General features: G+C 39.9%; 2 protein-coding genes across 2 annotated transcripts in view; both read right to left on the bottom strand.

The window, feature by feature from the left end:
- Nucleotides 1-183: 183 nt before the first annotated feature.
- LOC132886242 (serine/threonine-protein kinase pim-1-like) lies at nt 184-26,681 on the bottom strand. The gene is made up of 8 exons (XM_060920802.1): nt 26,633-26,681; nt 24,989-25,086; nt 21,163-21,213; nt 19,726-19,947; nt 19,077-19,233; nt 18,799-18,975; nt 18,544-18,662; nt 184-393 (listed from the first exon to the last, which is right to left on the bottom strand). Exons 1-8 carry the CDS (start codon nt 26,679-26,681, stop codon nt 184-186), a joined length of 1,083 nt encoding a protein of 360 aa, XP_060776785.1.
- A 167-nt stretch (nt 26,682-26,848) lies between these two features.
- LOC132886241 (serine/threonine-protein kinase pim-1-like) overlaps nt 26,849-27,852 on the bottom strand; it is a 46,981-nt gene continuing 45,977 nt past the window's right edge. Inside the window, exons 9-10 of the mRNA XM_060920801.1 lie at nt 27,512-27,652; nt 26,849-27,109 (exon numbers count right to left, since the gene is read on the bottom strand). Of these exons, the coding sequence (XP_060776784.1) occupies nt 26,849-27,109; nt 27,512-27,652 (402 nt within the window). The remainder of the gene's footprint in view (nt 27,110-27,511; nt 27,653-27,852) is intronic.

Genomic DNA, 27,852 nt, shown 5'->3' with positions numbered 1-27,852 from the left:
AAGTCTTCGGTCAAACGACACTGTGGCCGTGGACAGCGAGCGTCGGGTCTCAACGCCTCCATGCTGACCAGACCCTGACTGGACGCATCCTGTATCTCTACAGCTCCTCAATAAAGGGGGCTGAAGGTGGAACAGTGAAAACAGCAGAGGGGGAGTCTAAAAAAGGCACTCTGCATCCGTACTTCAGATGGTGCTGTGTCCAACCCCAGGTGCCATTTTTATCACGGGCTTGACCATAGTGGAAAGCACGTCCTCCTCTTGAAGCTCCGCGGCTGGGGACAGCACCGGAGGCTGTGGCTCAGGAGGAGTAAATGAAGCAGCAGAGGCGAGAGCATCAGCAGGCTGTGCTTCAGGTGGTTGTAGGTTATAGAGCAAAGCCTTAATCTCAGCAAGCTCTGAAGGACCACAATGGAAAAGTATTTTTACTTTTTGTGTTATCCTCTATTATATTTATATTATGTTATGTTTTTATTGCGAAATAAATCAATACAAAAAGAGCCAAGGTGCCCACTTGTTGCACCAAGGGGTCCATCTTCTGGTACTTGGGCCTACAGGGAGCCTCCCGTGACGGCTGCTTAGGGCGCTTCCTCGACTTAGGAGGCAGAGCGTAGTCGCTCGGTGCTGGGGGCAGTCGAGAGTCCAAACTGCTTTCCAGCTGAGCAAGCCTAGCAGTGCGTCCAGCAAACAAAATGAAATATCCGCGGCGGAGTCAGGCGAACATACTCACCCAACCGCGTTCAGGTAATCAGCAATCAAAGCTGAAATAAACAAGTTACAAGGCGAGAAAATACCCATGTGCTCGCGGTGAAACTGAAACTTATAATTAGAGGTTGCTGGCTGCCGAAGTCCGAGTGGACTCACTCATAACCGGTTTAGTTGAAAATACTTTTTACTTGCCTTAAAGCTTTGAGACAATCAGCACATAAACATGACCGCTGTTTATTCTACTTACCTAAATATGGATTAGGTGACGATAAACAAGCAGTGTCGAAGTACCAATACAGAGCCAAGCAACCAAATGAAATATCCGCGGCGGAGTCAGGAGCGAACACGCTCACCCAGCCGCGTTTAGGTAATCAGCAATCATGTCTGTGAAATTTTTACAATGTTAATGTTTTCAAGGGGAAAAATTTGACAGTTTTCAACATTACCTCTATCCAAGATGGAGATTGGTCAAAACTAATAAAATTGAGTACATTCATTCAACTCAAATTCTTAGGTAAAATTTAAAATGAAAATTAAGTCTGTGTTTAATATACTGACATTTTTACTTTGGTTTTACTCAGTTACTTGACTCAATTTCTCATAGACCTGACTTAATTAATAATAACAGACAGTGAAATGCATATTATTGAGTTTTCCCAACTCAAAATACCAATTAGTTCACTAAATGTACAAAAAATACTTGGGGGAAAAATGATGCACTTTTTTTTTATGTTTGATCCAAGTAAGAATTTTTAGTGTGGAACACTGCAAAGAGCTTTATACTCAGTTGACATGATCCTCACACAGGCCTACACACTGAGTTGTAAATGGACAAACTTAAAGAGGCCTGAGTGATTTTTATTTTCTGATTACTTGATATAGTTCTCGACATTTGAAACATTAACTGAAGGTCATGACCTGTACACACGTGTGTGTGTGTGTGTGTGTTTTTTATTTATATATATATATATATATATATATATATATATATATATATATATATATATATATATATATATATATATATATATAGGTGCTGTCAAAAATGTCGCGTTAACTTGACTCAATTTTAACGGCGATTAAATTTTTTTTTTTTTTTTAATCGCGAGATTAACGCTCTGTGACATGATGTAGGTTTTTCATAAGCTTTTGAAACTGCCAGGAACTTGGAACAGAGACTTTACTTAGAAAACCGATAGCAGCTAGACTGTAATGCCACGCCCCGCACAGCCAGAGTCCTCTGCCCTCCTCCCCCAAAGAACCAGCGGGGGCAGGGCACGCTAGTAGAGATGGGATTTATGGCTCTTTGATGGGATCCGCATCTTTGATCCGTTCTTTGAAAAGAGCCGTTCAAAAGACTGGCTCATTTGGCTCTTTTTAAATATTTATTCAGTTTTAAGAAGACGGCGTCTAAAGAAGCCAGATCCCTCTGAACTGTAAACTCAATGCTGTCCCAGAAATCCTTCCTGTAATATGCAAATTTGGTCACCTCTGATTAGACAGCACGACGAATCAACAGGCAGAAAGTGTAAAAGTACAAAATGTGTTAAGTGAGCTGAAACAGTAAAGATCAGATTCAATGCAATATTTATCAATGAACAACTTAAAGTTAATATAATAGTGTACTTTTATATTATAATCAAGCATGTCAAGCCTACCGTCACTGTGTAACCTATCTCTCTGATTAGATTAATCAAGCAGTAGATCACTACACTCATGGTTCTCTTGCTAGCCTCGGGACGAAGAGCCACGGTGCTCAGCTTAGGTTTCACTTTGCAGTGGCTGTGTCAAGATGTGTTATGCTTTGCAATAAAAAAAACCATTGGTACAAAACAAGCCCATTCACTTTTTTATGCTGGTAAGAGAATTACAATGGTTTTTCATGTGACAAAAATGTGCGATTAAATTGCGATTAATCGCGAGTTAACTATGACAGTTGCGACATTAATCGCGATTAAATATCTTAATCGCTTGACAGCACTTATATTATATATATATATATATATATATATATATATATATATATATATATATATATATATATATATATATATATATATATATATATATAAAATATAAAAAAAAATTTTCCTTCCTTTCCCTGCTGCCAGATGATCAGCTAAGATGGTTGTGTGATTGATGGAATGAGGTCGGTGATGACTCATGATGTATTGTGAACATAAACACAATCACACTGAATTTGTTACATGTTGTAACTGTAATATTGGCCTTAACTGGTTAAACAATGAATCACCTTTTGAAAAGGTGATGCTTGTCTCTGGCACCCAATTTGGTTGGTCCCTGAGTCTAAGCTTTGTTTAGTAATTAATTGGTGAATCCCTGAGGTTTTTCCAGTCACTGGCATAACTTTAGAGTTAACTTTAGTTTGTTACCTGTTCTATTTAGTGAACATCCAAAATTTTTCTGTCATGTATTTTGTGCCCCCTCATAGGTGCTGTACCTTGCCCTGCATGCACTCTGAAAGGTGTGGAGTCACTGAGGTCACCCCAAGAAAACCAAGTGTTGTGGGGTTTTTTTTGGTGTGTGTAATGATCACAACTTCTGTTGTTACTCATGGGCATTTCCTTCCAGCAGATTTTTACAAGAATGTTATCAACCAATCAACTTTTACATCCAACTGATTTACTTTTAGATCAAATACATGTTCATTTGGGGCGGCACGGTGGTGTAGTGGTTAGCGCTGTCGCCTCATAGCAAGAAGGTCCGGGTTCGAGCCCCGTGGCCGGCGAGGGCCTTTCTGTGTGGAGTTTGCATGTTCTCCCCGTGTCCGCGTGGGTTTCCTCCGGGTGCTCCGGTTTCCCCCACAGTCCAAAGACATGCAGGTTAGGTTAACTGGTGACTCTAAATTGACCATAGGTGTGAATGGTTGTCTGTGTCAGCCCTGTGATGACCTGGCGACTTGTCCAGGGTGTACCCCGCCTTTCGCCCGTAGTCAGCTGGGATAGGCTCCAGCTTGCCTGCGACCCTGTAGGACAGGATAAAGTGGCTAGAGATAATGAGATGAGATGTTCATTTGTTGTTTTTTTCTTGACATTGTTTGAATTGATTTGCATAATGTTTGGTGAAACCTGAATCAGTGCTGTGCTCTCCTACCTCAGAATTGGTAGAGGGGGAAAAAAAAACTTTCCACTTCCATGGTAATTTTTTTTTTTTTTTTTAAAGCTTCTTAATAATAATAATAATAATAATAATAAAGTAAATAACTGATGATTCTATTGCTGAGAACAGGACTACATAAAGTAATTACTTTTAGTTTGGGTGTCATATAACCCATTTTCAAATTATACAAAATATTTTAAAGAATGTATGACAATACCAACAAATCATGATCATCTCCACAAACTACAGTGAGATTTCAGCTTCCTTTTTTTGAAAGCAGAATTTATTGAGCATCACTCACTGACTTTGAGGTGACTTAATATCAAGAAAAAAATTAGGAAATGTTTTGCAATATTTTAATATTAAATTATACTAAAATATTTTAAAAATTAGAAAATATTAAGAAATGAAGAGTGATTATTGCACTACTGAGAATTATTTGCACACACTTGTCTTGTATGAGTGTTTTTATGACCGAAACCCTTCCAGTCCTCCTTTATATTAGTTATTTCTACAACCCTGATTCCAAAAAAGTTGGGACAAAGTACAAATTGTAAATAAAAACGGAATGCAATGATGTGGAAGTTTCAAAATTCCATATTTTATTCAGAGTAGGACATAGATGACATATCAAATGTTTAAACTGAGAAAATGTATCATTTAAAGAGAAAAATTAGGTGATTTTTAAATTTCATGACAACACATCTCAAAGTTGGGACAAGGCCATGTTTACCACTGAGACATCCCCTTTTCTCTTTACAACAGTCTGTAAACGTCTGGGGACTGAGGAGACAAGTTGCTCAAGTTTAGGGATAGGGATGTTAACTCATTCTTGTCTAATGTAGGATTCTAGTTGCTCAACTGTCTTAGGTCTTTTTTGTCGTATCTTCAGTTTTATGATGCACCAAATGTTTTCTATGGGTGAAAGATCTGGACTGCAGGCTGGCCAGTTCAGTACACGGACCCTTCTTCTACACAGCCATGATGCTGTAATTGATGCAGTATGTGGTTTAGCAGTGTCATGTTGGAAAATGCAAGGTCTTCCTTGAAAGAGACGTCGTCTGGATGGGAGCATATGTTGCTCTAGAAGCTGGATATGCCTTTCAGCATTGATGGTGTCTTTCCAGATGTGTAAGTTGCCCATGCCACACACACTAATGCAACCCCATACCATCAGAGATGCAGGCTTCTGAACTGAGCGCTGATAACAACTTGGGTCGTCCTTCTCCTCTTTAGTACGAATGACACGGCATCCCTGATTTCCATAAAGAACTTCAAATTTTGATTCATCTGACCACAGAACAGTTTTCCACTTTGCCACAGTCCATTTTAAATAAGCCTTGGCCCAGAGAAGACGTCTGCGCTTCTGGATCATTATTTAGATACGGCTTCTTTGAACTAATAGAGTTTTAGCTGGCAATGGCGGATGGCACAGTGAATTGTGTTCACAGATAATGTTCTCTGGAAATATTCCTGAGCCCATTTTGTGATTTCCAATACAGAAGCATGCCTGTATGTGATGCAGTGCCGTCTAAGGGCCCAAAGATCACGGGCACCCAGTATGGTTTTCCGGCCTTGACCCTTGCGCACAGAGATTCTTCCAGATTCTCTGAATCTTTTGATGCTTTTATGCACTGTAGATGATATGTTCAAACTCTTTGCAATTTTACACTGTCAAACTCCTTTCTGATATTGTGCCACTATTTGTCGGTGCAGAATTAGGGGGATTGGTGATCCTCTTCCCATCTTTACTTCTGAGAGCCGCTGACACTCCAAGATGCTCTTTTTATACCCAGTCATGTTAATGTCCTATTGCTAATTGACCAAATGAGTTGCAATTTGGTCCTCCAGCTGTTCCTTTTTTGTACCTTTTAACTTTTCCAGCCTCTTATTGCCCCTGTCCCAACTTTTTTGAGATGTGTTGCTGTCATTAAATTTCAAATGAGCCAATATTTGGCATGGAATTTCAAAATGTCTCACTTTTGACATTTGATATGTTGTCTATGTTCTATTGTGAATACAATATCAGTTTTTGAGATTTGTAAATTATTGCATTCCATTTTTATTTACAATTTGTACTTTGTCCCAACTTTTTTGGAATTGGGGTTGTACAAGAGAAACCGTAATGAAATTGTAATGAATTGCAACTGAAATGAACATTTCTCAAATGCACAAAATGTAAAACCAGAAATTACACACTAAAACTTGTATATAAAATATAACCATATGCTTGCTAAAGTCAAACAAAAAGAGCTGAGCACATATGCTTTGCAGTGAGAGTTGAAGTCCTGAAATAGTGAGCTGTGGTGATTGTGAACAGGGGCATATGATTAGAACACAGGAGACTGTGAGCAGTGAGGTGCAAAGTCAATTTTGTAGCCTGTGGTGGCCATATTTCTGGGAAGCGGAGTTTTGAGTGCAAGCAGGTGCAGATGTGACAAACCACCCATCCCCCTGAGGAGCTCAGATACTATTTCTTGGGTGGCCCTGGGGGCGACGTCTGGTTTATGGAGTTCTTGGCAAAAGAGTGGGTCTAAGGTGTTCTTGGCTGGGACCCAACTGTGCTCCCCGGGGCTGTGGCCCTCCCATTTGAGCAGGTATTCTAGGTTTCCTCCTTTTGTGGTGAGGGTTGAGGATGTCATGAACAATGGAAGCAGGTTGACCATCGAGGGTGAGGGGTGCAGAAGGTGAAGTGTAGGGAATATTGGTGGCTAAAGGACAAAGGATGGCAGATTTCAAGCAAAATATGTTGGATGTAGTTGAGAGTTTGCTGTTTTCGGGCAGGTCTAGTTTGTAGGTGACATTTATGATTGCAGAATCTTGAAGGGGCCAGTGTATTTCGCACTGAAGTTTTGGGTTTTTTTCCCCAACATTTAAGGGTTCCTGATGTCTTTGGTTGATAGCCACACTCTGTCACCTGGGTTATACTTGGGGTGTTCCCCTCTATGATGGTCAGCAAAGTGCTTGTATCTTTGAGCCACTTGCACTAAACACTGGTGGACACTCTCCCACACCTGTTCAGTGCAATTGAACCAGTCGTCTACTGTGGGTACGTTTGTAGGAGAGTTGTCTCATGGGAAGAGGGGAGGTTGATAGTGGAGTATGCATTGGAAGGGCATGCGTTGAGTGGCAGAATGTTAGAGTTTTGGGTGTATTCAGCCCATGACGGGTACTGTATCCAGTCTATGGTTTTCAACACAGGACACCCTGAGGAAGCACCCAATTTCCTGGTTGGCCCTTTCCACCTGGCCATTTGATTGAGGGTGATGGCCAGAAGTCAATGTCCCTGAAACTCCCATTTTGATCAACGGATACAATAAGAGAGTTGAAAGAGGCTTGATCACCCTGACAGGCTAGCTCAGTGAGAATTTTGGGACTGAGACCTTGACAAAATCCAGCTTTGAGGATGGCCTCATCCCAGTCAATTCCTGCTGCGAGCATGCAAAATTCAAGAGCATAATCAGCAACTCCTCTCCTCCCTTGTTTAGTGGTGAGTAGTTGTTCACTGACCACCACCCCTTCGGGACTGTGGTCAAAAACTCAGCAAAACTACTCATTGAACTACTTGTAGGAGGATGTGGGTTCTCCACCCTTCTCCCATACAATGGTTGCCCACTTTGAGCACTATTACCAGTGAGAAGGTTGATACACTGAGCAATTTTTTTGTTGGTCTATGGTCTCCATCTGAGCAGTGCAAAACAGGAGCAGCAGAAATCCCTTGCTCTCAGACACTTCTCCAAAGAACTTCTCGATGGGGAATAAGTGTGCTGGAGTTCATAACTGGCACAGGGTGGGCTTGGAGTGCCTGCGACACAGCGTTGGTAGGCTGGGTGACACAAGCTTCAATTCCACTCAGGCAGAGCAGTAACAAAAGGCTTGGCTACTGTGTACAGTGAGGTGCAGGATGGATGTTGTACTCTGTGATAGCCATATTTGAAGGCTGCTGTGAATTCTGGGAAGTGGAATTTTGAGTGCAAGCAGGTGCAGACATGACAATTATATGCTGTGTGAAGGCCTTTTACATAAAAATCACTAGAGTATAGGACAACTTTATAAGACTAAAATTAAGATGAAAAGTAAAATCATAGTCAGGGAATATTATAAGAAATCAGGCCAATCTGGGAACAAATTCCTCACCAAGAAATTTCTTCACCAGTGTGTTGGTAAAGGTGTCTACTAACATGCATTTCAAAAAATTTAAATTCAACTCCCATAGGAAAACTCGTGGCAGCTGCTGAAAGTCGGGGTACCCGGGACTTTTTTTTGCGAAAAATTGAATGTTTAATTCTGCCTTAAGTAGCTTGTGGGGGGGTCAAACTAGGGTTCAATTGCAAGCATTTGTTTTGCACCAAAACTACCCCTTAGTGGAGAAACGGCTATACCCACTATTCCTGCTCATCATAACCCCCTTTTTTGCGTGAAAATATATTCTGCAGGGATCAATTACTGGCAGTGTTGCTCTAGACATTATGTTGTGCAGTTGTGCGCCACTCTCGCTCAGGTTATACATGTATGGGGCATACAATTGTGTTGGGAGTATATGTAACACTGGCTTTTCCCTTTGAGCAGTATGGTTTAACAGTATGGATGTAGACTTTATTCCTGCACCTGTACTTGACATGTATGTGACACATGTATCGAGCAGAATATGATGAAGGCAGCCAAGTCAGAAGGTGGGTTGAGCAGAGGGAGGATGAGGAATAGTGACTCTGGCCACAAGTATAGAGATCTTGCAGTCACGTGACCGGAAAGTACACAACCCCCATCTTGTCGGTCTAAAACACAGCTGAATACTGCTGCACTCGTGTACAGAATGGATCAATTTCAACTGACGGACTACACGGCTCATTTTTCTAATGAACAGATAACTAGATATATGTCTAAAATAAACGATCTACAGATTTGTGACCCTTATGGCTTTCCGAACGGAGTTTTCACGACCGGATTTTGAACTGCCAGCGGAATACCCGGACGTGTATGATTACCTCATCAACTTTCCCTCGCTGTTCAGTGGTGAAGCACTGCATGCTTATAAATCTCTGGACAGTTATCTTTACAGAAATTCAGGATTTGTCAGCGACTCAGATGTGGCATCTTGTAAACAAGAAAATAACTATCCTCATTGGATGGGTAAGTCACTTAAGTATTGAGTATAGCACTGACCAGCCGATTATAGAATAAGGTAATTCCCAATCGTCCATCTTGTTTACATGGATCTGGCGTTGGAGAGGTAGAGGCTTGGCAGTGGAGGTTTGAGTAGCTGTTTTCTGAGCTTAGTCAACAGGCCGGCTCTGCCTGTAGCCTCGCTTCAGCTCCCGGCGCCGCCTCCGTCGCTTTGCTTCAATAACAATCCACGGAGACCTCGCTGTCTCGTCCGGAATGTGTTGTTTTTTTTTTTTTTTTTTTTCTCATCCGGAATGTTGTGCATGCGATGGAAATCGCTACAAACTGTCATTTTCTGCTGGAAACCAATGTCCAGTAAGTCCATACAGTTGTAGTGGATATTGAAGTCCGGTACAGACGAACAACACGCAAAAATACACACAAAAAACATAAAAACCGTGCACAGGTAGGGAGAGCTTGTAGCCGCAGCCGTTGTAGTAGAATTGTATATAGTAGGGTTTTCCAGAAGAAAAGGTAGAAGTAAAAGCAGAAGTAGAAGTAGAAGGCGGAATATGGCGTTTGACCGACACGATGGCATCTGTCACAATCTGGATCGGCTGTGACGTCACATGCAAGATCTCTATAGGGTGCAAACCCTCAACCACTTTTCTGATGTTAACCAACGCACGGAGGAAGGCATTAAAAAACATAGTCCACTCCACAAAGACCTTGCCAACACAGAGATGAAGCAAGACACTGAAGCAGTTGGACTTGTCCTCAAATGGTTCAAGGAGAACAACCCCTTTGACCACAATCGAGATAACCAGTTGCTTGTGTCCTTCTCAACAGGATTCACGAGCACTTCAGGTGATGCAATCAGTGCTGAGAGAGTGGCTAAAGTAGGGAGGGATATGCAGATAAAGCTGGACAGTAAGTCAGTGACCTCGACCATGGAGGTGACGTTTAAGGTACAGGCCCTGACATCGCTCAGAAAGATACGCAAGGTCAATGAGACGAAGGTTCACCTAAACTTGCTCAAGTTCTTCAACCAACTGATGATTTTTGCTCAATGGGATATGACAGTCAAGACAATTTTAGAGTATGAGCTGACTCCTTACCCCTTGTCCTTGTTCAGTGACAAAGATCACAAAATGAACAAGGCAAATAAAGAAGGTGTTTCTTAGACTAGCCTGAAGGAGCTTGACCTCACTGATCAACCCTGCTCCAGTTTGATGGTGGATGGCTTCTCTACATGCTGAAATGGGAACAAGTTCAGACTTGGCAGGAGATTGCCAACAGTTACCTGAGCTACGTCCAGCTAGGGCGTAACTTTGGGTAGGGACGTGTCCCTACCAATATTCAGCCACTACTGTGTAATCACGATCAATAAAACCTGGGTGCGATTTGCTGGGGGGATCATCCCCCCCCCCCCCCCCCCCCCCCCCCCCCCCTCTGGTTTTTATCTCTGCTGAAAAAAAAAAATCCTCAGGGACAACCCCATCAATAAAACAAACAAACCAAAAAAAAAAGTTGACATGACAGGCATGTTGTGACAGTTTTCTATGGTCTATATTGCACTCACTTTCAAAATGACCCGAAGTGGCAGCTTTGATGTTCACGAACGTCCCCAGCAAATAGGTACATTGTAGATAATAACAATATCCAGTGTGAGAACATGGATTTGGCGCCATGAATCACATCCTTATTGATTAGCGCAACAGAATGAATGTATCCACACTGACAGCCTTCTTTTCCTCGCTGTCAATGGGCCAGACGTGCGTTCCTTCCCTGCTGAGAAATTCGCAGAAATGTGGATTAAAGAAGGGCGAAACGCGGCAGATGGCGCACCGATGGGAAAGCAGAAAAGGCCACATGAATTGCGCCATCAGAGCAAACTGTTCATTTAGTATTCATGTATTTTAGTGATTTTTGAGTCACTGTCCATTTAATCCGGAGGGAGAGAAACATCACAGCAACGCGACAAGCAATGCGAACTTTGTTGTGTGTTAGTGTATTTAGTCAGAGAGATAGGAAGATGAATTTACTATCTCTGGTTTAGTGTTTTTCATTTAGTGTTATTCATTTGATATCATCGGATGTTATTGAGCTGTTAGCCTATTGTTACCTTAATTTTGTGACGTTTCATGATTTAAAAAAAAAAAAAATCCCCCCCCCCCCCTTCTGGTTTTTTGACAAATCGCACCCTGAATAAAACCGATGTCCTAACCTGAGCAATGATTATATGGCACACAAAGGGTTAAATGTATGACACTGCTAATAATCCCCCCCCCCCCTAACGTAGATATCATTCTCTGATATTAGCTACCTGTTTCTTGCTAACTTACATGGTTGGCTATCCCAGCTGTCACTCCATCTGCTGTAAAAGCAGCACACTTCCCACAGCAGCCGTGACTACCCACCCATCAACCCCCCGTATCTCACACGTACACACCTGACCTACCCCACGCACCCCCCACTCTCCGTCAGCCTACAAATTGAGCTGGACTTCGATGTCCATGCATGCTTGCCCTACGACTCGCATGCTGACTTGAGTACTATGGACGACGCCCCCCCCCTCCCAAGAAAAGAGACATTCGTTCATTCTTCTTCAAAGTCAAGAATGTAAGTGCAGGGTTTCCGTCGAGCTTTAAAAACTCAACAAAATCTGCATTAACCTATAAGATCTGCATGACGTGAAATTATGATTGCTAATGGAAAAAAAAACACCTTTCGGAAGCTCTGCCTTGGATCACTTTTGTGTCCCCACCAATGTCAAAATCAAAGTTACTCCCTTGACGTCCAGTGTCTCAGCAATCGCTCTCAGATCACCACTTCGATGGTTATAGCAGCTTGCCAAAAGATCACAACCACATCCGGCATACCAAGAACTCCTGCTGTAATCTACAGATTCGGCCATATGATACATTGTACACCAAAGGCAAAGTTCCTGGACAACACTCATAAGTGTGAGCTCCTCGATCTCCTCTCCAATAGTCCAGAAACATCAGATCACCATGTTGCAGTGTGACAATGATGCTGACACTTCGATTGTGAGAGCAGCATTGGCGGCTGCTACAGATGACTCTGAGGTCAGAATTTTTGTGTAGGTACTTACATCAGCTACAATTACTTTAGATTTTTTGTGTTGATGTGCTGTTTTTTTTTTTAATGTGCCACATTGTAATACAAATGCCTTTTTATCTTCAGAAAAGGGTAGCATTGTTAAATAACTTGGCAATTTTTAAATTCACTGTTTCAGTACAGTTCAAGACACTTTGTTCATATTGATTTCCAGGTGCTGGCGGAAGATATGGGTGTGCTCATAATGCTGCTGCTCCATAGCTCAAGCATCAACCATGCACTATTCTTGACAACATCAAAGGGTTCTTACGATGTCAAGAGGATCCAAGAAGCTCTCTCCGAAAGATAGAGGCACTACCTGCTCTTTTGTCATGCTTTCACTGGTTGTGACAGTTTCTGCAATTGTGGGCCATGGAAAAACAAATCTATTTAACATGTTTTGTGTAAAGGACATTAATGAACATTATGGACATCTTCCTTGACATACGGGCAACTAAGGATGCGGTAATCAGGGCTGACATTGCAATTTTCCAGCACATTTACCACTCGCCACACTTTTGGCTACCATTCGATACATGTTCACACGGAAGGCGGCGACCGGGCTGATCAAACCAGAGACTCTATACCTCCAACAGAGGGTGCAGCTGCACAACATTCTCTCCATACCTATCTCCAAACCCGGGACTAGATGCTGTTGCAGAGCGTGTCTTTGGACCCCAGTGACTATGGATGGACCATAGGGGTTCATGGGTATGAGCCTGTTCCGACACTAGATCCAATGGCTCCTGAGGAGCTACTCCAGTTCATGAGCTGCAATTGCAATGGAGATTACAGCAACCGGCGGTGCAGCTGCAGGAAGAATGGCGTCAAGTGTATCCCAGCATGCAGAAGTTGTAAAGGCATTACATACAACAATGGTATCCATGATATAGAGTCTGAAGAAGACTGAATCCTTGACTCTGGAGGCATTGGACATTGTGGAGCAGCATCATTTTCCATCTAGTATATCAATTACTCCTGTTTTCTACTTATTTCTAGATTTACATTTCTCGTGTTCTCTTACTTTATTTTAATTATAAGAAAGTAATAAAGCTATTTTTTGACTTGCATGCACCCACCATCATTTATTTTTAAAAATAAATGCAAGTAGCGAGAAAAGTGGGCGTGACTGTTTTTTTCCACCAAGGAATAGTTTTGGTGCAAAACAAATGCTTGCAGTTGATTCAGAATCATGAGAAACCCATAGTTTGATCCTTCACAAGTTAATTAACTTAAATTAAGACAAACATTTTCAGGGTTTTTTTTTTTTCCCCAGATGGGGTTCTGGATACCTCAACTTTCACTAGTTGTCCCAGGTTTTCCTATGGGAGTTTATTTATTTATTTATTTTAATGTGTTAGTAGACACCTTTACCAACACATTGGTGAAAAATTTCTTGGTAAGGGATTTGTTCCCAGATTTTTGCAATATTCCCTGTCTATCAATTGTCTGAATTAAATTTAATTGGTAATCTCCACAAATCCCTATAAAAATTAACACTATATCTGTAGCTTGTTTTAAATGCCAGGTCTATAAGCATTACATTTTGATGCATCAGATTCACAGCTAGGAGATCAGGATATCTATATTGTAAAGTTCCTCTCTTCACATCTGTCAATCAGAACCAATAATATTTTAAAATCTTTGTGGCATAATCTCATACATGTCAACCTATACGGAATGTCCGTATTTTATACAGATTTGATTCAATAAACGTAGTATACGGGCGTATAAATAAAGTTATACGGATTCTTTAAAAAAAACTTCAATATTTATTTAGAGCTATAATCAATTCCCACGATGATAAACGTACTGTACAGCACAGACAGCCAGTAAAGAGTCTTATGAAATCGCGCGTTATCTTGTGGTAGCGAGACTTCATTCCACTTTTGATCATGCGCACACCGCATTGCAAGAATCCCGCCAACCGTGAAGTCATAGACATATAAACATAGATGCCGCCTTCTGCGTAGAATCATACGTCATCCATATTGGATGTGGCAAAGTGGAGATTCTTCAACCGTCTCTGGTATAGCGTCTAGACAGTAGCCGAGAATAAAGATGCCTCATTCATGTGCTGCGTTTAACTGTACCAACAGGTTTACCATCCAAACGAGATCACATGGGATTACCTTTCACAGGTGAGACTGGAAAAATACTTTGTATTCATTCTGAAGGTTTATTGTTATTAATATTGAATAAAAAGTAACTGGGATATATCATTGTTAATTATCATTCAAATTTTAGGTAAATTATTTTAATTTGCATCTTATACGGATTTTATAAGGGAAATACGGATGTTGGAGGTTGGTTATACAGGTTTGATTGACCAAAGGTTGACATGTATGTAATCAGTGTACTTTAGTCCATGTTTAACTAAATATTCACTTCCTCTTCCCAGAACAGGTGAAGTCTGTCCTCTGGAAAACTTTAATCTCTATAACGGGTGAAGTGCAGTGTGTTGATCACACAATCATGTCTTTCTTCCAAAACTGGGTTTACATAAACATATCCACGTAATCATTGCAGCAAATGTGTTCAAAACTGAATTACAATTATACGATGCAAAATTAACCTAAAATATAATCATACAATCCATACAAGTTGTATAGACTCGGTGCTGTGTACTACAGCATTGAGAGTTTGTTAGGTGAAGAGGTTCACTGTTTTTAAATTAAGAATCCAAAAAATCGTGTCCATGTTCACAAGACACACATACACACAGCCAAGACAAGAAGAGCTATGTCAAGTTTGATGACCTCAGGGCCATAGTCAAGTTCCAGAGGGACATTCAGGACTGCAACCTTCTCTGCTTCATCAAGACTTGGCTGAACCCAGTGGTAATGGACCACACAGTAGAGACGGTGGGGTTTTCGGTTTACCATATGGACAGAACAATGGAGTCGGGGAAGACAAAAGGAGGTGGTATGCGTCTGATGGTGAATAACAGCTGGTGTGCTAGTATTTTGAAGGTTTTTTTAATTTTGTCTGAAAAATACAAGTTTTTCAACATGAGAAGATAAACTTCATATCTTCACGCCGACATGTATTTTTTTTTTTATTATATAAACACGTTCAAAAAATGTACCCAAATTAATCAAAATTCAACGAAATCCTCACGAGTGGCATATAGAGATTTATGTCACAGTTTTGGATCTCAATGTCCTGTAGCTCGTATGAAAAATACAAGTGGCATATTTCCCAGTAAAACACTCATGTCTATGTAATGTATCCATTGATTTATTGCCATACATGGATATAATGGCCCACTTCATTTTGTAATTGTAAAATTTGGAATATAAAGTATAAAATGCTTTGTTCATTTCTTCAACCTATTCTAAAAGATAATAGGTTTACAAAAAGATAAAGCTAAAATGTTTTTCATTGCATAATTTTTATTCAAGTTTCTCAGCAACTGATCACAACTAATTAATTATACAGTATGACCACTGATTTTGTTGTTGAAATATCCACTAATCATTTTTACAATATTTTAACAACTTTGTAGCTTCAAACGGACAATAGGAGAAAATAGATTTAGAAATGAATGTAGGTCCAGTTAATATGGCTTACAAACATTGCCACACTGAATCTACACCAAATGCTTTATTTTCACTGTAAAAAATATATTAACAAGTGAAAATATCTTGAAAATTGTTGAAACAATCGAGCATGTCCTATTAGAAGAATACAAGACACCAGTTCTGAGATTATTAAACCTAGTTCTCGACTGCAACCAATTTATGCTAAGATGTCTCATCTCATTATCTCTAGCCGCTTTATCCTGTTCTACAGGATCGCAGGCAAGCCGGAGCCTATCCCAGCTGACTACGGGCGAAAGGCAGGGTACACCCTGGACAAGTCACCAGGTCATCACAGGGCTGACACATAGACACAGACAACCATTCACACTCACACCTACGGTCAATTTAGAGTCACCAGTTAACCTAACCTGCATGTCTTTGAACTGTGGGGGAAACCGGAGCACCTGGAGGAAACCCACGGGGAGAACATGCAAACTCCGCACAGAAAGGTCCTCGTTGGCCACGGGGCTCAAACCCAGACCTTCTTGCTGTGAGGCGACAGCGCTAACCACTACACCACCGTGCCGCCCCGCTAAGATGTCTCATCAAGTAAAAATATCTGTCCATGCAGCAAGATTATTTCATCTCTCATCTCATCTCATTATCTCTAGCCGCTTTATCCTTCTACAGAGTCGCAGGCAAGCTGGAGCCTATCCCAGCTGACTATGGGCGAAAGGCGGGGTACACCCTGGACAAGTCGCCAGGTCATCACAGGGCTGACACATAGACACAGACAACCATTCACACCTACGGTCAATTTAGAGTCACCAGTTAACCTAACCTGCATGTCTTTGGACTGTGGGGGAAACCGGAGCACCTGGAGGAAACCCACGCGGACACAGGGAGAACATGCAAACTCCACACAGAAAGGCCCTCGCCGGCCCCGGGGCTCGAACCCAGGACCTTCTTGCTGTGAGGCGACAGTGCTAACCACTACACCACCGTGCCGCCCCGCTAAGATGTCTCATCAAGTAAAAATATCTGTCCATGCAGCAAGATTATTTGACTTGTATTAAGTAATTTTCTCCTCAAATTCAGTTTTCAATTTTTTGCAGTGTGCATGGATGTTTCATGGAAATTTAACTAATTTAACTGAAGTGAATACACCCATATTTACGGTGGAGCAGGCTACCTTAACACACACTAGATATTACACCTGCATGGCCTCCAATCCTGTCACTGGATGTGATGCCCCATGATCCTATGTTTTGTTAAAGGTAAAGCATTACTCTGGACTTCAGAAACTTTTATGAGGGTTTCTCTCAATAAATCAGACATCAGATATTTAAATCAAAATGCAAAAACAAGACTGATTCTTCACTGCAGTAAGTATGAGATCGTTTTAATTAACATTCATTCTAGATGACTCAAGTTTCCAAAATGAATAAAATAAAAAAACTTATTTATATAGCACATTACAAAGCATTTCATATAAATTTGAGCTCAAATTACTGTACAGTGTGAAGTAAAAAAAAAAAACAGAAATAGAATAAAAATATGGTACAGGTATATCCAAAAACTAATACAGCAAATACAAAACATAAAAATATACAATAAAAATTCAAGGCAATAACAAATAAAATATACAAGAATTAATAAAAATAGCATTACAGTGAAAGTAAGGAAACTAATAAAATAATAAAAGCTAATTAAATACTAAAGTGAAAATATGTTTTAGTGCTAAAAATAAAAGGTTGCTTCACCGCAAGTTTTATATTTGGAACAGGGAGAAGGCTTACATTAAATGATTTGGAACAAGGGTTTTTTATGTGTTAATAGATGTATGAAGGTGATTACAAGATTTAGAAATTAGTGATAAGATTTCCAAATTAATTCCAAAGGAAACAGAAAGCCAGTTGGCTAATCTACAGTAAAACTCATCTAATATGACCTTGTTTTCTGCTACATGTTAATATTCTTGCTGATGCAGATTTTAGTTACAGGAAGGTTCAGGTTACAGGAGGTCCTGGATCAGTTTCTTGACATCTTGTAATTGTGCTAAAATTCTTTGATGATAAAATGCAGTTTTAGTAACGTGATAATGTGTGGTTTAAAATTTCAATCAGAATCCAGACTTACCTCAAGATTTTTAAATGTGACCTTTTTTTCTGTAAAGCCAGATTGCCAAGTCTGTTAGCTACCTTTTTTCCTCTTTGCTTGCTACCAGTCCATCTCTTTTTTCCCCTTTATGAAGTTTTTAGACAGACAGACCTTATCAAAAGGTTTGACATCTGGCACTACAGATGTGTATGTCTATGTATAGATTCAATGAAAACTGAATCTATTCTTCTTAGTAGTCTGACCCATTGGTAACATATACTGTCCAAAGAAAAATAAAAGGTAAATACACAGAACACCAATTTAACAGAGTCCCACAAACAAGTTCTCAAGTCTTCTGAAATGTTTTGATAATACTAAAGCTGTACAATACTAAATAATGTTTAATACTAAAGCTTGTTTGAGCTACGTTGGGAATAGACAAGAAAATCCAGGACCCTCATACATTTCCGGATTGCATCAAAATCAAATGCTCCTTGGCCCATGGCTCAGTATGTGAATATTGTTAATAAGAGTCGCGGGATGTATTCAGTCTTGAACACAGTAGTGCTGGAGTACCAGTCTATTGTATCCACATGACATTTTCCAATGATGTCTAGGCTACAGGATCTGTGAAATAAACAAACAAACAAAGCCATTTAAATGAAATATTAAAATAGAACATTGTAGAATGTCATGTCTCATTATATTTCATGTTCATTTCATGGTTCTTTCATGTTAATATAACAAAACATAAGCCTTTATTTTTAAAGAACTCAGCTGTGATCTGGTACAAATCATGTGATCCAAACAACAGGATTACATACTATCTTGGTTAATTTTAATTAGGCTTGATCTGTTTTGCCTGGCTAACCTGGTCTAGAACCTGCTCTTGAAGGACGTCTGTGAACCACTCGTGTTCGCTGATCTGTGTGAGGCTTGGCCGTTTGGTAGGGTCCTGTTCCAAGCACCACTTTATCAGATGGTGACAGGCTGTGTGGACAGTGATGTGATCAGAGACTTAAATTTAGTCACTACTTTTTAACTTCCGTTTTCAACTTCAGTGTCATTTCTCTCAGATTTACAGCTTTTTATAATATCTCAATGTGATGCTTCTGCATTTTCTCACCTTGAGACAAACCAGGCTTGAAATGGAGGCTCCCATCAACAATTTCCTCTTCATTTTGGAAGGGCATTTCTCCACATACAAGACTAAAGAGGAGTATGCCAAGACCCCAGACTGTCGCAGAGTCGGCATAATACGCATCCTGTTGAATCCATTCTGGAGGCCAGAATTGTGGAGTTCCTGAGTAAAACAGCAATCACATCATCAGCAAAATAGATATACTAGATATTCAGTCCATTCAATTCTATGCCATTTTTGTTTCTCCTTGATGTGCAGTTAACCTGCATATTCCTCGTAGGGTGTGTCCTGCCACAAATCGCCGCAGCCAAAGTCAATTAGTTTGACATCCATGGTGTCGGTGTTGAAAAGAAGGTTTTCTGCCTTGATGTCACGATGGAAAACTCTGCGACTGTAGCAGTGACGGGCAGCCTCAAGCACCTGCAGCATGAAATCAAAGAATACCATCAAGCTCACTCAAACCCCTCAAAGAAGAAAGAAACTATCTGCCTGGATAAAAAAAAACATGGTGAATTTAATTCTATCTAATTATTTACATCAGTGACACCATATCTATGTACTATACGATAGCAAGAACAACCAGTGACAAGACTGGACCCTCACAGCCGCATCACATAGTCACAGCCATACCATACATCAGTAGACCTTCATTAAAACAATTCACTCACACACACATCTAAATTACACACACAAACAAATTCAAATTACGCTGTTGTGGGTTGTTATGGTTAATATCACTATTTCTTTACCATTATTATCTGCATTTGTGTGTCAGTTTGTATTTTCCATCTGTATGGGACCTTGTTAGTTTGTGAAGCATCTGATAACCCTAGCAATATCTCTATAACTAATTCTCTGGTTCTCTAAAGAGGTAGCGTTAGTGGGCCAAAAAAAAAAAAAAAGATGAATCACCTGCAGCATGATGATTTTAGCCAGTGGTTCATCCAGTATGCCTTTGTGACTCATGCACAAATTATAAACGTCCATGCAGTGGATGGGTCTTTCCAGCACCAACAGGAGGTAGTTGGGCATATCAAACCAATCCAGAAGTTGCAGAACGTTCTTGCAGTGAGGTGGCTTTGATACAATTTGCATTAACGCCACCTCTGTATGGAGCTTGCAGGACTCGCCAGGCTAACATTAGAATAAACATAGTTAGCATGGGTTTACAGGTATACAACTAAAATCTTTAAAGAAATGAAACTCTTAAGAATAAAATGAAATGTAAACTATGATGATGGGAGATGGGAGGATATAGTTGGAGTGATATTGAAAAAAAACCTTGATGCTGACTCCAGAATCACACTCCTTTTTTGATATTCGTTATGAATGTTAGGTTGTAAATCTGAATCGGAAAAATCATAGCTGCAGTCTGTGAAACTTAGATGCTGCTTTGAGCTAAGACTGATGTGTCTATGGCGTACCCTCTTGTTTTTTTAGAGGCTTTCCAGGTTGTCACAACTGAGTGGAATTGATATTAGAGCTTCAATAAAGGTTTTTGCAAATTTGCACTTTGTGCAACATCCGGATGTAATAATCACTGACATGGAACAAGCATGAAAACAAGGAATTATTTTTTAGAGGAATAACTTTGCTGTTTCGCTTCTGTTCAACTCAACTGCAGTTCTTTACTAATGTGCATAATATGTGGCAGGTCATGTCCCATTCAGTAAGACATGTCTCTTACCTTTAGCTTACATTATATTACTTGATCAATTTTTAATGACTATGTTGCTGCTTCTGTTTGTGATTTTATGCAATCTAGTTAACGGTCATGTATATTAGCATTTACATCCATTGACATTAACAGAAATGTATGATATCTGTAACAAGGCAAATTTTGTAAAAAAAATAAACAAATAAAATCAGTCAAACCTAAAAGCTGGTTAATGCTTTTATGAGCAATCATCACCGTGCTATTGGGGTGGGGTTGCTGACTTATGGAAGTAGTTAGCTACAGCAGCTAATTTAGCATCTAGGATTGTTATGCTGAAACATGGCTACAAGATGAATTGTTTTTGTTGACAGTAGCAGGCACATGTAAATGAACACATCCTGGAAACATAGTTTTGGTCTATCTAGTAATTGTAAACTGGAATTTGTTGCTCCTATCCAGAGGTGGAAAAACCCGGGTGCAGAAAGTAAAAACCCTGCCACATTTTTGCTCCAGCCAATTCAATGAACCAGCTGATCCTAATTACCACATCCCCTAAGCCAGGTTGATGAGCTAATTGGTGAAATCACCTGTGTTGAGAGCACAGGCAGAAGGAAAACCTAAGCAGGACTTTTACTTTGTCAATCCAGTTTTTCCACCTCTGCTCCTATCACATAAGTAAAATAAGTGCTTACAATGGTGATGTACACGTCTGAGGGATCCTTGGGAACATATTTAATTGCAACCTAAAAACAAAACATAATTATTATAAACAACAACCCTTCACATTAGGAGTTGACAAATAGTGTTGGAAAACTTTCAGTGTAGTCAGGCTTGTCCAGTTTAATTCACAGCATAAACAAATTTGAAGAAGCAAATAGGAAGGCAGCCTTAAATGACAACTTTTCTTTTGTAAAGTGGTAGAACTAGCAGTGTTTCTCAAACTTTTTCAGACCAAGGACCACTTTATCCATTAAAAAAATAATAATAATAAAAATTGCAGACCACCTAACCCCCTAAAGATCCTGAACAAAGAACAGTCAGCCTACTTCAACAGTATATCACAAATTATACACAAATGAAATTACAGTTTTACAAATAGTATAGTTAATTCACTCATTAATGGGAACAATAAATTCTCTTAATGGGAACAATCTTAATGGGAACAATTGTGCTGCTTATTCTGATACATCAGTGAAGCAATGTCTGGCTCCAAACTGGACAGTTTTAATCTCATATTGGGGGCCACATTGATCCGATTGCGCCGCTTTGTTTTCTCAAACAAAGAATTATCATGTCTTTGCACTTTGTCCTTGTTCTTGCCAGATGTTTCTTGTGCTTTTCCTTTGACTGACCCAGTCTTCAGCCACCAATCCATTACCTTTTTGACAATTTGATGCTAAGCCTAATTTGGTTACTTGTAGTTTCTCTGCATTCCACATTCCCTCCATGTTCAGAGATGACATTGATATGAAAGTGTAATCTAAACTGATGTAGCTATAAGCAGTGTCACAAAACTGTTGACTTGCTTCATGTCAGACAAATTCAAATAATAGGCTACTATTTGAATTTGCATAAGACTTTATTCAATATAGAAAACAACTCATCTGTGCGACTCAAAACTTTGCTTTTGGAATCACATAGGTGAATTGAGAAACGCTGATAAAACATGATATTTTACGACATCAACTCGCGGACCACCGGTGGTCGCTCTGAGAAACAGTGAACTACAGTGAAGGAAGCATTAATTGGAGTACAAGCTTTGCTCACTATGTTATCTAATTAAACCAGATTGTACAACTAAACATATTTATATATTTTGCAGTTTACTATTTATAGGTTCAGAAATGGCTTGCCCTATACCTTATGACAGTTGGTAGTGTAATGTAGCTAACTAGCTAATCAATTTGATTTTTGCAGAATAACTGAATAATAATATCAGTAAATTTTGCAGGAATATTGTAACTGCATTTACAAAGATGTAATCTGTAGCAGCATTTCCATATTTCCATGAGAATGATTGTCCTTATTGAGTCTCATATTGTTGCTATTCTTCCAGTTACTTCTATTTCAATTTGTGACTTGAATTCCATGTTTCTGGTGTGTTTAAAATGATTGCTAAATAACAAAATGTCAGTAGCCTATTACTGTCATTGTGGTATTATTTTTGAGAAATAATAGAGCATTTAAATGTTCTTCATTTTGAAAAACCAATGAGGATTTTAGTTTTGAAAAGTATACCTATGTAGCCCAGGGTTATTTTATAACCCCTGATGCTTACACTGGGTACTGCTTTATGTATTGTTTATGTTAGCTGCAGACGTACACGGTATAGCTATAGTCCCTTAGCTAGCTGTTTTACACACATACACAGCACTGCTAGTTATTTTCCACTGACCGTTAAGTATTGTTACTTTGTTTTATTTACATGGTTTGTGTGAGAGCACTAAGTGGGCAGACCTAACTCTATAGCTGGTGGAATAAATAATTATCATCGGTCGTTTATGGTCAGTTTCACTGTCCTCCTATCAGAGCACACAGTGGGTGGGATCTGATGGGGAGAGAGGTGTAACGCACGCACACACACGGCAGACTGCGAGAGGATTCGCGTGAAGAGAACGGGATCTGCACGAGAGAGAGAATTGGACCTAGCTACTTTTAACCAGTTGCTCATAGCCTAGCTACCCTTCACTACACTGGGGTTCAGCTCGCGCCTGCTAACAAGCTAGTTGCTAGCCATCCATCTTGCTGTGGTAATTGTAGTATAGTATAGTATTAGTATTGTTTATTCGCCTTACGTAGGAGTTGTCTGATAGCGCCTCGAGCTACCGGGACGCTCAAGGTTCCTCAGACAGCCGACGTGGGACATATGTTGCCTGATAGCACCTCGAGCTACCAGGCGGCTCGAGGTTCCTCAGGTTAGCCATCGAGGGAGCATCATCAAGGGGGAGCGCGCTCTGACTGACCGACTTGACTGACTGACTGACTGACCGTGTGAGTTGAAATGTTGCTGAGCGAGACATTGGAGTGACTGTCACGCGAACTGTGATTAAGATACCTGCTTTGGCGAGGATCGTCAACGATTTTGCCAGGAGTTTTAAACAGGCCTGCAACGGGGGCTTTTCTTTTCCTTGTGTTATGCCGGCTTTTCTGCGATCACATTTATGTGTAGTTTGAGTGACTTCACTGCAGTATTTTAAGCATTCTGGTTAATGGTACTGAGTGTTGTATTGTGTGCGCTGTATCCATCCTGTTGGGTTCATATCAGTCGCAAAGAGTTAGACACTGGGAGTTTATCCATATTTGAATCACTAGTTTTTGACACTTGAAAATATTTGTTTACACTGTCTGAATTTTCACACTGGAGTCTTTTCTATACAGATCAAACATATAGCTGTTCAATCCATTTGTATTATAGTCTTTCATCATATTTAATCATTTGATATACATTTAAAGCATCTAATAGCAGGATAACTTTATTATATACTGTTCAGCCTTTTATTATTGAGTCAGCATCTTTTTGCCTTTTTATATATTTAAATAGGCGATTTTACTATATTGCCACAGGGCTATTGTTTTACAACCTTTAGTAAGGCCACCTTTTAATACACATTTCACACATTTGTACTGATATTCTCACTGTTAATAAGAGTTCTTTGGCTCAGGTCTTGTAGAGTATGCAGGCAAGGGGTATTGTTACACTGTGTCTTGTTATAATACACTTTATTATACTCTCTCTTGGGCGGCACGGTGGTGTAGTGGTTAGCGCTGTCGCCTCACAGCAAGAAGGTCCTGGGTTCGAGCCCCGGGGCCGGCGAGGGCCTTTCTGTGCGGAGTTTGCATGTTCTCCCCGTGTCCGCGTGGGTTTCCTCCGGGTGCTCCGGTTTCCCCCACAGTCCAAAGACATGCAGGTTAGGTTAACTGGTGACTCTAAATTGACCGTAGGTGTGAGTGTGAATGGTTGTCTGTGTCTATGTGTCAGCCCTGTGATGACCTGGCGACTTGTCCAGGGTGTACCCTGCCTTTCGCCCGTAGTCAGATGGGATAGGCTCCAGCTTGCCTGCGACCCTGTAGAAGGATAAAGCGGCTAGAGATAATGAGATGAGATACTCTCTCTTTTTATACTGCCTCTGTGTCCACTCACTGGTTAGCATAGCAAGTTTATGTTGTCGTATCAAGTGTATTGTATGGGTGGTTAAGTCTCATAGTTTACTTAAAAGGCTTAACAGGTGAGAACCTAACCCACGGACCCAGGTTACACTTATTACACCCCTCTGAGGGAAAAGAGGGCTACACCTACAAAAAATGTTAGCCCTGCAAGCTTGGTATAGATTCAAGTCATGGACATAAATTTATATCATACCCTTTCTTGAAGCAAGTGCACATGCACAAATAAGGACAATGATGATGAAAATGAAGCACATGATAATGAAGATTGATCATATCGCACACAATACAGTAACGTCAATAATGCTTTTTGTGTTGATAAGTCGAATTTGCAGTATATGTATTGCCATTTACCTGTTGTCCATCCTTCTTACGAACACCTTCATAAACTGATCCATAGCCTCCACGCCCCAGCAGGTTTCCCAAGGTGTACAGGGCAAGAAATCTCTGTGCTAAAGGTAAGTAAGTAAATAAATAAATAGCATCATGTTCAATGTCCTCTTTTGTGGTAAGACCAGTAATAAATTATTATTTCATTGCAGATATGTTTTTACAAGTGATAGAACAGTACAATAACTATAATTATGTCATGATGGCCTTATTACACATTATTCTGTCCTTGGATATAGAAAGCTAGGTGTTACTTATTGGAAAAGTTTGGAGGAAACAGTTTTCATATCTACCATAGATAGACACCAGAACACTCCAGAATTTGATCATGAAAAGCTAAAGTAGGTTTAGAATGACACTTCCTGTTCTGGGGGCAAATCAATTCACGTCTTCTCAAAAGAGACCAGTTGAGCTGCCTAAAGTCATTTCTGTAAAACTTCAGCATGATTTCTTTTCACAGAAATGGGTTTGTATGTTAAAAGTAGACTGTCTTTCAGATTTTTCAAGAGTAGGTCATAAAAAGAATTTTCCCTGACACCCAATTATTTTTGTTTAGTGGACTGAAAGCTACTGAATTCGGATCACAGACTTCCAATTTTATTAGTTTTTTTGTTTTTTTAAATAGAACAATTAATGAATTTAGAGTCACGTGGCCCTAAATTCTCCGCTATTTTTTCCTGCTTCACCATGGCCCAATTCAACATACTGCGTCATGCATCACGTGATGGGCTTTCCCTGTTCGCGCAAGGCATTGTGGGATACTAATTTGAAACAGGTGAGAAAAATGGCGGATGTGAGTGTGCGAATGAAACATGAAAGACCGACTACAGTAACGGAAAGCAAGAAGAAAATACATTATGTCGCGAAGGAAAGGAAACGCAGGACCAAACTAATAAATATCGGCAGTCAGCGAGCACCTCAGTGTGATCAGCTGTTCGTTTAATGACAGAATGGCGTAACTGTCAGTGCACGGTCAAGGTAAACATGAAGATGACAGGAATGCAACACTGTGGAAGCCAGCTGCCATAAAACCAAGAAGAAGAAAGTAAACCTGCACATGTGCACACGGACTTCCTCTGTCTGATTGACTGCACGAAGCGAGCGATTTCATGCACGTTATTTGCTTGGGAATCCCCTCAAATTAAATAACTTCCCAGCTACAGAATGGTCTGTTTTTGTTTTTTTTGTTTTTTTTTAGATATTACAGAAATAAACATATATCACAATGACCAAATTTCAGAGGGAACTAAATTTCACTGATTTTATTAAATCAAAACGCCGTCTAGCGTTTAGGAGCCTTTGCAGTAAATGTTTTTCTTTCTGCTTCATCATATCAGAATGGACCACACCATTAACTTCCCGATGTTTCCATCTTTTATATTAATTTTTTTTCAACAGCCACTTTCTATTATTGACACTAACTGGGCTGCTATAGTGAGTATTTCAGCAGCATCTCGTCAAGTTACCAAAATAAGCCCTGAAAAATGTCAGCTACTTTGAGAGTGGTGTTGTGGACTCAGCCAGTATGTCAGAAATGCCAGCTTTACTGACTTTGGTAGATGAATTTGAATTTTTGAATATTGTTGTAAATAATGGATTATAACATACCTTCTGGTTCAGTGAGGAATTCTAGACAAGATAGATGGAAAGTGGGCATCTCTTGGACCTGAAAGTTAAATATTATATCATATCCTTATAAATGTGAAGATTATTGTGGTTTATTATATCATTAACAAAACATGACAAATCTTGGATGTATTCTGTATGCTGAGAAATTTTGTGTCCAAAAAATCCAAAATCAACTTTACAAAGAATTTTTCTACATTATTTAAAATAGTTTATCACCTCGCAGTCTACATCCCACTCTTCAGGCTGGAGATCCAGAATATTCCCATAGGTGGTGGGATTTTGAGACATCAGCATGTCATCTGACTCTGGGTCCACATCACACATCTCATCCAGCAGCTCCATGGCAGTAAGATGGTGAGTGGAGATTTCCACTGCCAGGGTACCCTGTGACTGACCGTCCACATCCCACACCTCCTGCTGCTCTGGGGTAATATAATCTCCAAGAAGATGTTTCACCTTCAAAGCAAGAAGTTTCAAACAAGTTAATAATGGATATTTTTGTATGAACGACAAATACTAAAAATGTGGATTGTCAAATAAAAATCTTGAAACAACAACAAAAGTATAAACTACTTTAAAAATTGAAAGGTTTGTAGACATTGATGGAGAACATTTTGTAGCATTGAGCAAACTTTAAGATTAAACTCTTGGCTTTTTTTTAAATACTTTTTTAGATAATCACCTTGAGTTGGTGTTGGTGTTGAATGTTTACAAGCAAGTTGGGTTCTTTGGTCTTCCTTCGTAAAAGTTTTTCAGACAGCTGGGAAGATAGACAGGGAAAGTAAATTGTTGTTGGAGACAGTTATTTGTGTTTAAAAAGCCTGACATCTTTTCACAAATATTGACCATCTTACTTACCCAGATAAGACAGCTCTTGAGGATAGCTATGATAGTCCTGAGGAAGGTGGCTACAGCCATAGCGATAGTCCTGTAGTATTTGTAAGCTTGAGCAGAATGTCCAGATTCAGATCGCCTGCTGGTGTGAAGTAGCTTGATGATCTACAATAGACAGAATCATTCATTCTCAGTATAAAGTGTCCCTACAATTTGACCAATTAGAGATCCATCCATCCATTATCTGTAGCTGCTTATCCTGTTCTTTAGGGTCGCAGGCAAGCTGGAGCCTATCCCAGCTGACTATGGGTGAGACGCAGGGTACACCCTGGACAAATCGCCAAGTTATCGCAGGGCTGACCAAT

Source organism: Neoarius graeffei, chromosome 5 (genome assembly GCF_027579695.1).
Source record: "Neoarius graeffei isolate fNeoGra1 chromosome 5, fNeoGra1.pri, whole genome shotgun sequence".
Taxonomy (NCBI): Eukaryota; Metazoa; Chordata; class Actinopteri; order Siluriformes; family Ariidae; genus Neoarius; species Neoarius graeffei.
The sequence above is the reverse complement of the archived record's forward strand: the minus strand, read 5'-3'. Positions and strand labels throughout refer to the sequence as shown.

What these genes read in the sequence shown, in the direction of transcription:
- LOC132886242 (XM_060920802.1), bottom strand. Translation starts at nt 26,681, where the DNA reads ATGCCCACTTTCCATCTATCTTGTCTAGAATTCCTCACTGAACCAGAA. An exon ending in CTAAAATCATCATGCTGCAG is followed by an intron (nt 19,234 to 19,725) that starts GTGATTCATCTT and finishes TTCATGCTGCAG; the next exon opens with GTGCTTGAGGCTGCCCGTCA. An exon ending in AAGAGCAGGTTCTAGACCAG is followed by an intron (nt 394 to 18,543) that starts GTTAGCCAGGCA and finishes GGTCCTTCAGAG; the next exon opens with CTTGCTGAGATTAAGGCTTT.